Here is an 11470-nt window from a genome sequence, read left to right as displayed (position 1 = left end):
ATTTAGGTCTTTTTTGCAATTGCAAATTTACGAAGGAAGACTTCTTAAGAAGTCTACTTTACAGAAAACATCTTCGGAAGTCTTCCTTTATAAATATTGGCTTACTTTTGAAATTAAATTTTTTTCGAAATTCTTTAGACTTCTTTACAAGTCTTCTCGGATAAACAGGTTACTTTTGAATTTGACCGAAGTTAGTCAGAATTTTGACTTTTTGTAGAAGACTTCTAGGGATGTCTACCTGGAGAATACTTTAAAAGAAATCTTCTTTAAGTCTTCCGGAAGTCTTCTCAATGTCGCAAGAAGTGTGCTGTGTTACTTTTGCAATTGACTATATTTGACTTTTCGAGAGAAGATATCTTTAGAAGTCTTCCTTCGGATGACTTCTCTAGAAGTCTTCTCTCGCGGGCAAATGTTTGACCAAAACCCATAATTAAACTCGAAAAGACTTCTTTAGAAGTCGTATACAAAAAGTCAAATTTCTTACCAACTTCGGTCATGTTTAGAAGTATTCTCATTGATATTAAATGTTTTACTATTATTTTTCAATTGCAAAACTAACCCACGCAGACATCTTCTGACATTGAAAAGAGTTAGGGAAGACTTCTAAGGAAGTCTTCTACAAAAAGTCAAAAATTTCTGACCAACTTCGGTCAAATTTAGACTTCTAAAAAGAAGTCTTCCGGAAGTCTTTTCAATGTCACAAGAAGTTTGCTGAGTTACTTTTGCAATTGACTATATTTGAATTTTTGAGAGAAGACTTCTCGAAGGAAGACTTCTCTAGAAGTCTTCTCTCGCGGGCAAAAGTTTGACGAAAAACCCATAATTAAACTCTTCTTCTCATTGATATTAAATGTTTTACTATTATTTTTCAATTCTAAAAGTAAGCCACGCAAACATCTTCCGGCATTGAGAAGACTTAGGGAAGATTTTCAGAAGATTTCTTTAGAAGTTTTCTCCAGGAAGACTTCCTTAGAAGTTTTCTCCTGGAAGTCTTCCACAAAAAGTCAAAATTTTGACCAACTTCGGTCAAATTTATAAGTAACATGTTTATCCGAGAAGACTTCTAAAGAAATGTTCTCTGGGAATTTTGAAATTTTTTGTTTACAAAGGAAAGTCAGAAGACTTCTGAAGAAGTCTTCTATTAAAAACACACAAAAGGTCAATTGCAAAACTAACCTGTGCATTGACCAGAAGACTTCTTTAGACTTCTAAAGAAGTCTTCTTCGTCGAACAGACCTGAAAAATAAAATGTAGTTCGCGATTTCATACATTGAACTCGTGAGATGACTTGCGTGGTTTCTCCAATCACCCAGAACTTCACCACAACAGCTACCTACTCGTTGATCACCAAGAATCGTGAGCTTATGAACCTTACATAATTTGTAATCAAAATCTTCAGTTTTTTTTATAAATTTTGAGAGAAAGTGTAAAATATGTGGTTTGTGTGAATAGGAAATGAGAAAAGATGAGAAAATCGAAACTTTAGGGCATTAACACTCTCAATTTGCTAGTTCATGGTGGTTGAGGTATTGATGTCAAAGGCAAAGTTGTAAATATTTGGTGAAGATGAGGATGGTAAGGTAAAAGCCTTATTTTCGAAAAAAATAAAAAAAGTAATGACATTTTCGTGAATAACTCGAACTTCTAGGGTGAATAGAACAAAACAAAGTTTCAAAAAAACTAATGTTATTTTTGTGTTTGACTTGAAATTTTGAGTCATTTTTGAAAAAACTCCTATGATTGTGATATGTGTTAATTAAAAAATTAGATTGTGAATGTGTCGATAAAACTTCCATTATGTGAAAATAACTTCTCCTTTTCCTAAATCTTAAATAAAAGAGATTTCTAAAAGAAAATTATTTTCTAATCTTAAACCAATTAAGATTTCTTTTTTTAAATCAGGACTAGAGAGAATTGCAAAATTTTATTCAATAGAAATTTTTACTTCAAAAATTTAATGATAAACAAGATAATAACAATTATTAAATTTACAAGAAAAATTGTAAAAATATTAATGATATTGAAAAAAACTAATTTTGAAAATTGCAACATATAAAAATAGTTAATATTAACTGGAAATAGTTATTTTGATAGAATGTTTTTTAAAAAAAAATCCTAGACAAAATATAATTGTAAAGGATTATGTAATGAGAAATACCCTAGGATAACACTACAAATTTATGTCACAAATATGGACTCTAAGAATCAAAATGACCAAAATGTTTCATTAAAAAGGTAAATATACACTTATACTCATTGGATTAATTAATCCAAACCTTAGGGTTTAAAGTTAAGGGGTGGAGATTTGAGATTGGGGTTTAAAAATTTATAAAATAAAAAATAAATATTAAAAATTTGAAAATAAAAATTTTAAAAGTAGTTTCAAAATTTATTTTCGAATTACAAAAAGAAAATTTGAAAAAAAATAAAAAATAAATTTCGCAAAAAAAGTTTTCAAAAAAAAAAAATTTATAAAAATGTTCGAATTTGAAAATATATAATCTAAAACTATAAAAAAAAAATTATTTTTTTTAATTTTTTTAATTTTTAATTTTAATTTTTTTATATATATAGGGTATTAGTGTCCTTTTATCTATTAAATGAGACATTTTGGTCATTTTCCTCCTTGTGGTCTATTTTTGTGACCGAAACTTAAAAATTGTCTATTTAAGAGAATTGCGCTTATGTAATATTAATTTTATTTTCTAAAATCCTACAAAATTGTAAAAGAATATTTGATAGTTGTTTTTTTTTATAAAAAAAATCATAAACAGAAGAAATTTGTATAATCTTTTTAAGTCCTAATTAAAAAAGAATTGTAAAACTTTATTTGATATTATTTTTAAGAGAGTGTTTGATGATGAACATGATACTAAAAATTATTTAATTAACAAAAGAAGTGTAAAAATAGTATTGATACGAATTGTAAACATATCAATTTTAAAAATATTTTTTAATAACTAAAAATAATTATTTGATAGCAATATATTTTTATGAAATTCTAAAGAGAAGATAATTGTAATATGTTATATGAGAGTAATTTACCTTTTCTAAAATCTTAAACAAAATTGTAAAAAGTATTTAATTTTTTTTTAATTGTAAATAAAAGTAGATTTATAAAATATAATGTTTCTTTTTTAAAAAAATCCTAGAAAAATAAAATTTTAAAGACTTATTTAATAATACATTAAATTAGTACATAAGAACATGTATAATGTTGTCATTGATTGATTGGTGTATTTAACTTTCATTTTTATTTCAGATTTTGTTCAGTTTAAATGTTTGTGTATAGTATTTTCTCTAATTATTAGTATAAAGTTTTTAACAACTCATCTATGCACCATAATTATAAAATACAAATATTAATTTGAACTTATGTGTGAAAATGTTTTAATTATAAAATAAATCTCAAACAACATATGCAAAAAATAATCATAATACTGTAATAAAATGATTTATTATTTTATGGTTTTATTAAATTAAAACATCAAACAAAAATGCTCATATCTTGTTATATATATTACCCAACCAGTCTCTTACAGATTACAGTCAAATCCGGTAACAACTAACAACCATCTTTAAACGCCTACAGCTACACCTCTGCCACCGCCTCCACATCCACCACCACCTCCACCATCTTCACAGGTGCGGTCTCTACGGCTGCCTTTTCCGCAGCCACAGCAATATTTCAGCTTACCATATGTGGCCAGCCAACCTGAGGAAAAAAGATAGGCCATCAAAGACAATCCATGGGAAATCTACAAATACAAGAAACCTATATAGATTCATGGCAACTAATTTCCCATCAAAGGCGGTAGACAAATGAGTAATCTAAGCTATCAGATAAACATTGCAGTGTTGACAAGAAGATAAAGAAGAATACCAGAAAGCAGCTCATGGTCTAATGTTGCATTATTCATATCGGGCATTTGCTTGTTAACCCGAGGAGTGTGCTGCCAATACAAACCAATCTTATTCAAATCTATGAATAGTTCACCGACACATTAAAGGTTCTATATGGAGTATTAGTAGGTAAAAGAAATTTTATCATACATAAATCGAATCTAAATGAGACAGTCTCTTCTCTTCCCCTGCTTGTCATCTCTTGTTAAGCTATCATCTTCAACTAATATACGTGGAATGGTTTGATCATCATCTTTATCCGTTATGCTGCTACCAAAACTCGAGTTTGATCTTTGAGTCGGTGTGCTTTAGCAGAACCTAGAATCATCATCGACTGTAAAAGATCAACAAATAAATGGAATTGATTTTCCCGGTGTGAATTAGAAAAACACATTGAAGTACAGAAAACAGAGTAAATATCCGCCGGAATTACCTTTACGTCAAGGAAAAGTATGTCGACACCCATAGAACAACAACCAACTTTCATATAGGCAACGAGAAGGTGTGAAGTCGCAACTGATAGAGCTCGTGCAGAACATAGATCATCCTTTCCGCTGTTCATGGTAGACAAGAAACTTATTTATAGGTGGAGATTTAGTCTGTTACCTTCAAGGAAAGTGAAGCGACTGAATGCTAGAGAGTGAGATGAGTGGTGTAAATTACGTAACTAGTAGCTTTAATGTGGCGAGTGAATGATTGCAGCAAACGTTACGTGATCTTGTTCTGAGGCGGTGTCATAAAAAGCTCACGGCGGCTCTGCTCTGCGTCTACTAAATCTAGAAGAGCTAAACTCTGTAGATCAGCTGGTCTTGTAATTGAACACTATAAAAGCCCAATTGATTAATATCTTTCAGGACCCACAGAACATGTAAAACTCACGCAAAAACAAAAAAGTTTGGATGCTTACGTGTCTTATTTTACCCCATACTCTCTCCAAAAAGAGAAAAAAGTTTGTTTTATTATAATATAGATAGATAGATTTTTTTTTTTAAAGTGTTTTTTTTCTTCTTAATATAAATTTTATTAGGCTGAGTAAAAAAATAAAGAGTGGGATGAATGAATGTGAACAGAAATGATTATTGTGCTCTTTAGATTGTCTCCTCCACTGAAAAGTCAGTTTAACTGCTGTTACTTGCAATGTCAAAGGGTTTGAAAAGAAATTTGAGATCTGAATGAGTTTAAAGCCCAACCAAATTGGGCCCACTTGGTGAAGAGCATAGATAAAGCTCGACGTGTCATTCCTTCTTCGACATCAACGGAAGGAAGCTTCTCTTCTCTTATTGATCTGTGTTGAAAGGTTAGCAATTTCTCAATCAAATCTTAATCTCTCATCTCTTCTCCAAATCCCCAAATCGAGAGATTTTAAACTGGAACGTTAGCCGAGAGATATTGAACCAAAAAGTTGCAACACCCAAATTAACGCTGAGATTTCGAATTTTCCAGAAATGCATACGAACATTCGCTCTCTAAGAGGTAAAATTGATAACCTTTTTCTCATCTGGGAATTTTTTACAGCTTACTGAGAAACATCATTTGTTTTTTACTTGTAGCCGATTCCTGTTCTCGAAGCATCAACAAGGAACAAGCCTGGAGAAGAAGATATTAGCCCCACACAGAGATGCTCTCTGGTTCAGGATCCACTTCCTGTGACATACAAAATATACTGAATGAGATATAAACATGAACTCTTTTTTTTTTTTTTTTTTTTTTTTTTTTTTTATTATTATTTTTTTAAATGTAGTCCAAAAAATTGATTTTCGCGTAAGAGAAAACTGAGATTGTTTACATGTTCTAAACAGGTTACATCTCGAGGAAGAAGCATCCTATAACAGAAGAAGTTGATGATGGTCAGGACAACACCGGTAACTTCACTTCTCTTCTAATCTTTTTCTTGTAATGACACAAATATTTATATATATGTCAGAGCTTATTACTTGGTCGGATGTTTACAAAATTAAAAAACATCCGAGGCTTTAACAGGAAATAAGAAAGTGAAGAAGAACAATTCCGAAGCAGAAGCTGATTCTTCTTCATCAGACAGCTCTTGTTTTGTGGCCCCTGTTACCGCTTCCAATCTGGAAGAAGATTCTCTGGTGCGTGTATACACTTCTTCAATTGTTTTTGCATACCTGTCAGATGAACTGCTGTTTCTAGAATTGTGCATTTCATTGTTATTCGGTTTAGGAGAATACTTGTTTTGGAAAAGAACAAAAAAAAACCATAAATTAACAACCTCAACAACATGGGTTTGGTTTATTATGTATTTTTGTCAATTTAATTTAGTAATGAGACTAAGCAAAGTTTTGCACAACTTGATGTTATGCTGAAAATGCGTGAACCTATTTATTCTGCAGTGTCTTCCACCAGATTTCACAATCTCAAATGGTTTTAAAAGAAAATGCCGCAAGATTGTTTTAACAGATGAAAGGGAAAGATCATGGGCGTTGGATCTGAGGTTCAACAAATCGTCTGATACATTCTGTATAACCCGAGGCTGGAGAAATTTCTGTGAAGAAAACGGCCGAAAAGAAGGAAGCTTATTTAAGTTCAAACTAATAATGAGAAACGGGGAAACACCGTTGCTCAGTGTCTGCCCAACAGAATCTATCAGTGATGGACCACAAGGAGTCGACGAGAACATTCCTCAGATATGTAGAGATTCAACCTTACCAAACCCTAACCGATTTGTGACTTTAACACTTACAAATGATAGCCTCAAAAGTAGCAGACTGGTGAGAGTTCATCATACAAACAAATCTTGTTGGTTTGATCTTTCTTTTCTTTTTTTTTTTAATTCTCGCTTCATTTATTTTTCTAGTATCTCCCATTGCCATTCTTGAAAGAAAACGGCATGGACAAACCGGGTATGGTAACTTTGTTGGGGAAAGATGGTACAAGGATGCTGGCAAATCTTCTACGGGAAAACTCAGGAAGAATGAGTTTAGGAAAGGGCTTGAAAGATTTTGCTAGAGCAAACGGATTAAACATGGGCGAGTCCTTCACATTGGAGTTGATCTGGGAAAATGCGACTCCTGTGCTCAGTTTGCTCAGTACGGAATTCAGAAGCCAGAACCGATTTGTGACTTTAACTCTTACACAAGACAGCTTCAAAAACAGTAGACTGGTGAGTTCATCAATCAACTCTTGTTCTAGAAGGTTAGTTAGTTCTGTTACTTGCAGCATTCTCATTGGTTCAAATCTCTTTTCAGGGTCTTCCATTGCCATTCATGAGGGAAAACGGCATGAACGAACCTGGAACGATAGCTCTGCTGGGAAAAGATGGTACAAAGTGGATGACAAATCTTCTACGAGAAAGCCAAGGAAGAATGAGTTTGGGTAAGGGCTGGAAAGATTTTGCTAGAGCAAATGGTTTAGAAATTGGTGAATCCTTTACGTTGGAGTCGATTTGGGAAGATGCAACTCCTATGCTCAGTCTCTCCAGTAGAGAGTCCAAAAGGGAAAAAGTATATGTTTCCACCGAACCAAGTATCGGAAACGAAACCAAGAAAGATGAGAACAACATAGAGGATTAATGCATCTTTTCACCAGTCCAAAACTGATTCATGACACTAGCTAGCACTTTGGTAAATTTATAAAATAACACTTGTTTCAGAGTTGAATTTTTTTCTTTCTTTTTCATCTGTTAGATTATTATTCAATTAACTGTCAGATACACAAAGCCTTGGACTGAGCTATTAACTGACGAGGTAAACATAACCCCTCAGAGCCAAACACAAAGTCGTCTACCAGGAAGAATTACATGGAAGTTGTTTGGATAAAATTAAATATTTAAGTTTTATTTTTCAATTGCAAAAGTAACCTGAAACAACTTACTTGCAAGTCGTCTAGTAAAAATTAAATATTTAAATTTTATTTTTCTGTTGGACGACTTCCGTGTAAGTAGTCTAGAAAAAGTCAAATTGCTGACACAATCCGGTCAAATGCAAAACAAACATGTTTATCCTAGAAAATTTATCTCGAAGTCTTCTCTAATTTTTTTGAAAACAAAAAAAAAACGGAAGATTTCCAGAGAAGTCGTCTCTAAAAGACACACATAAAGTCGATTGCGAAATTAACCTATGCATCCAGAAGACTTCTGTTTAAGTCTTCTCGTGGAGATTACTTACACGAAAGTCTTCTGACAGACAAATCTGGAAAAAAAAATTGAATAGCTTTAACTGGTGAGATAACTTGTTTAGCTTCTCCAACTACAATATTTCACCACCAAAGCAACATACTTGTTAATGACCACGAATCATGAGCTTGAATTGTACGATGAACCTTAAAAATTTTAGAATCAAAATCTTGGGTTTTTTGGATGAATATAGAGAGAAAGTGAAAGAAATGTTGTTTTAGTTCATAAGAAATGAGATAGAAGGAGTTAAAATCGATTTTTAGGTACATTAAGAGCTCTAAATTGGTTGTTCATGGTGGTTTGTGTATTGGTTGCAATGGAAATATTGTAAATACTTGAAGGGGCTGTTCGTTTCAGCATCTTTCATTTCCATCCAGATGATTCATTTGTATGATCTATACAGATAATTCATTCAGATTTTTGTGACTATTTGTTTGTCCATCCAGATAGCTCATCTACATGAATCATCTAAATGGATCTTATGTTTGTTTCTTTATTTTCATTTCCATTCAAATGAGTTTAGTAAACAAATTACCAAAATACCCTTGTGTTGATTTAGTCATATGTTAAAATTTTACTACAATAATAACTTTTAATAAACAAAAAATTGATAAACATGTATTTGAAAAAAAACTTTAACCGACTATAACTTCGGTTTTGGCGGAAAACAAGATTTTTCGGTTTTGATGGGAAAACAAGATTTTTCGATTTTGACGGGAAAACGAGATTTTTCGATTTTGGCGGGAAAATGAGATTTTTCGATTTTGGCGGAAAAAACAACTTTTGGTTTTGGCAGGAAAATACGTTTTTGGCGGGAAAACACATTTTTGCAGTTTTGGCAGAAAAACGAGATTTTTCGGTTTAAGCGGGAAAACAAGATTTTTCGGTTTTGGCAGGAAAATGAGATTTTTCGGTTTTGGCGGGAAAAAACATTTTTTGGTTTTGGCGAGAAAACATGTTTTGTGTTTTTGGTGGGAAAAAGAGTTTTTGCGGTTTTGGCAGGAAAGCGAGATTTTCGGTTTTTGCGGGAAAACGAAATTTTTGCTTTTGGCGGGAAAACAAAAATTTTCGGTTTTGGCGGGAAAACAAGATTTTTCGGTTTTGACATGAAAAAGACAATTTTCTGTTTTGGCGAGAAAACACGTTTTTGCGGTTTTCGCGGAAAAATGCGTTTTGGCGGGAAAACACGTTTTTTGCGGTTTTCGCGGGAAAATGCATTTTGTAGTTTATGGCAGGAAAACACGTTTTGTGGTTTTGGCGAGAAAATGTGTTTTTGTGTTTTGGGGGAAAATGCAATTTGGGGGTTTGGCGTGAAAACGCGTTTTTGTGATTTTGGCATGAAAACACGTTTTGCGGTTTTTTGCGGGAAAACATGTTTTTGCAATTTTGGTAGGAAAACACGTTTTTGAAATTTTGTCCGGAAATGCGTTTTTAGGGTTTTGGCGTGAAAATTTTGTTTTCAGGTTTTCGCGGGAAAATGCGTTTTTGTGGTTTTGTCAGTTTTCGTGTGTGACAAAATGATATTATGTTTAGGTTTGTAATTTGTGAATTACATCAGGGGCATAATAGACATTATTCCATATTGAATGAACCATCTCCATCCAAATGGTCCAAATTGGTTCAGCTGATTGAACTTTAAAATTAAGCCTAAATTTCCGAAAGTCATCCGTATGATCCATCCGGATGAGTTGCACTTTTAGTGCCTAAACGAACAAAACTCTCATCTCCATCCAGATGACTCATCCGGATGGAGAAACGAACATGCCCGAAGAAGATAAGGATGAAAGAGTAAAGAACTTATTTTCGAAAAATAAAATAAAAATAATGGCATTTTCCTAAATAATCCAAACTTTTGGGATGAATACGGCAAATGAAAGTTCCAAAAAAAATCATGGGTTAGTTTTGTGTTTGACTTTGAGTTTTAAGTCATATTTGCAAAAAAAACCTTAATTTAAAGCGATATATACATATATATATATATATATATATATATATATATATATATTAATCTTAATAATTAATTAAATTAGACTTTTTATTTATATTATTTTGTAATCATTTGTATCTTGTCATAACAAAAATTTTAAACTATGGATCACAAAATTTAAATTGAGACTTTTAACAGTCTTAGTAATTTATAATCATTTTAAAAATTTATATACAACATATACAAAAAAATATAATTTTTTATTATACGGCTAACGTGGTTGTTTAATTTATTTTAATAGTGTAAAACTAAACAAATATAGAAGATACACTATATTTGTCCACCGTGTGTACTTTCCTTTTTTTTTTTTTTTTTTTTTTTGATATTTAACATGTTTCCTTTGTTCCACCGTGCATACGATCATCACCAAGGTTCACTCTGGCTGGACAAACATCATGAAAATAAACAGATCATATCATAACCATAATAGAAGTATACATATGATATATTTTGTGGTTTTTTGACACATTCACAAGGCTCTCGAGGGACCTAAAACTTTCACAAACTAAAAATAAGGTATGACCAAAGAACGAATTTTGGGGGAGAGAAAAAGGGAGGGAGGGAGGGAGGGAGATTTGTATTTATAAATAGGCTTTGGGCCTTTCAGACTTCTCTTTTAACAAAATTAATTTTTTATGGGCTTAGATTTGGGATGTTATGTAATGCAAGTCACTCTAAGATCATGTGCATTCGGGTAGTTGAATGAGTTTTTCAACTGTTAGAACACAAACAACTGAGATGTTGAAACAAAAAAAAACTACGTGGATTAAACCAAGTTGAATAAATTCAACTAGTTGAAAACAAAAAAAAATGGGACATACATTTAAAACATGAACCAATCAGATGAAATATTTGTATTGTACGCTCCTAAAAGCAAGTAAAGATCTGAGAATTTATTTCTCTTTTAAAAAATAAATATGATTGGTAATATCTAATTGGTTGTTGGAACTTTTGAGATTTTTTTTTCATCTTCATTGCTTCAATTGAATTATTTTATAGTAAATTATTTGTTTTATAAAAACAATTTATGTCAAAATTCATAATTTTTTATGTTGTACAGATAGAGATTTGGTTTATTTAATTTGGTTACATAAATCATTTCAATATAATATTAATATTATCTCCTAATACTCTTATTTATATAAATAAAACAAAATACATTAAAATTATAAATAAAACTGAAAATTAGAAATATTTTTTTTGTCGGCAAAGATAATTGTATTATTCAGATTAATTTGTTGTTGATATATTTATTAAACAATAACATAAAAAAAATTGAGATTAAAATTGTAAGGTGTTGAATTTTCTTTCAAAAAAAAACCATTGTATGCTACTAAAAGAAATAAATGTTGAATTAATGATGTGGATGAAAGAGAGAGAGTGATGTGTAATGTAAAAAAATAAAAAAAAAGGAGAGTGTTGAATAACCATTGTACAAGAAATAA

The 11470-nt window shown here is 31.4% G+C and overlaps 1 protein-coding gene and 2 long non-coding RNA genes across 4 annotated transcripts; 2 read left to right on the top strand and 1 right to left on the bottom strand.

The window, feature by feature from the left end:
- Nucleotides 1–3506: 3506 nt before the first annotated feature.
- On the bottom strand, nt 3507–4682 carry LOC106333476. 2 transcript variants are annotated; one of them, XR_001268387.1, is made up of 5 exons: nt 4572–4682; nt 4337–4457; nt 4054–4237; nt 3884–3953; nt 3507–3715 (listed from the first exon to the last, which is right to left on the bottom strand). It is a non-coding gene; the product is annotated as an uncharacterized LOC106333476 (long non-coding RNA). The 2 variants fall into 2 exon arrangements; XR_001268386.1 differs by having other exon boundaries at nt 4337–4682.
- Nucleotides 4683–5141: 459 nt separating this feature from the next.
- LOC106328668 lies at nt 5142–5495 on the top strand. Its single transcript, XR_001267616.1, has 2 exons — nt 5142–5376; nt 5454–5495. It is a non-coding gene; the product is annotated as an uncharacterized LOC106328668 (long non-coding RNA).
- A 192-nt stretch (nt 5496–5687) lies between these two features.
- Nucleotides 5688–7542, top strand: LOC106328667 (B3 domain-containing protein REM-like 1). Its single transcript, XM_013767155.1, has 5 exons — nt 5688–5765; nt 5884–5996; nt 6258–6635; nt 6722–7027; nt 7113–7542. The coding sequence occupies exons 3-5, from the start codon at nt 6462–6464 to the stop codon at nt 7434–7436; spliced, it is 804 nt and encodes a 267-aa protein (XP_013622609.1). The 5' UTR covers nt 5688–5765; nt 5884–5996; nt 6258–6461; the 3' UTR covers nt 7437–7542.
- Nucleotides 7543–11470: the final 3928 nt, after the last annotated feature.

Source organism: Brassica oleracea, chromosome C3, assembly GCF_000695525.1.
Source record: "Brassica oleracea var. oleracea cultivar TO1000 chromosome C3, BOL, whole genome shotgun sequence".
Classification (NCBI taxonomy): Eukaryota; Viridiplantae; Streptophyta; class Magnoliopsida; order Brassicales; family Brassicaceae; genus Brassica; species Brassica oleracea.
This window is presented reverse-complemented; position numbering and strand designations above follow the sequence as displayed.

Coding starts and splice junctions, on each gene's coding strand:
- LOC106328667 (XM_013767155.1), top strand. CDS start 6,462: ATGAGAAACGGGGAAACACCGTTGCTCAGTGTCTGCCCAACAGAATCT. Junction 6,636..6,721: donor GCCTCAAAAGTAGCAGACTG/GTGAGAGTTCAT, acceptor TTATTTTTCTAG/TATCTCCCATTGCCATTCTT. Junction 7,028..7,112: donor GCTTCAAAAACAGTAGACTG/GTGAGTTCATCA, acceptor ATCTCTTTTCAG/GGTCTTCCATTGCCATTCAT.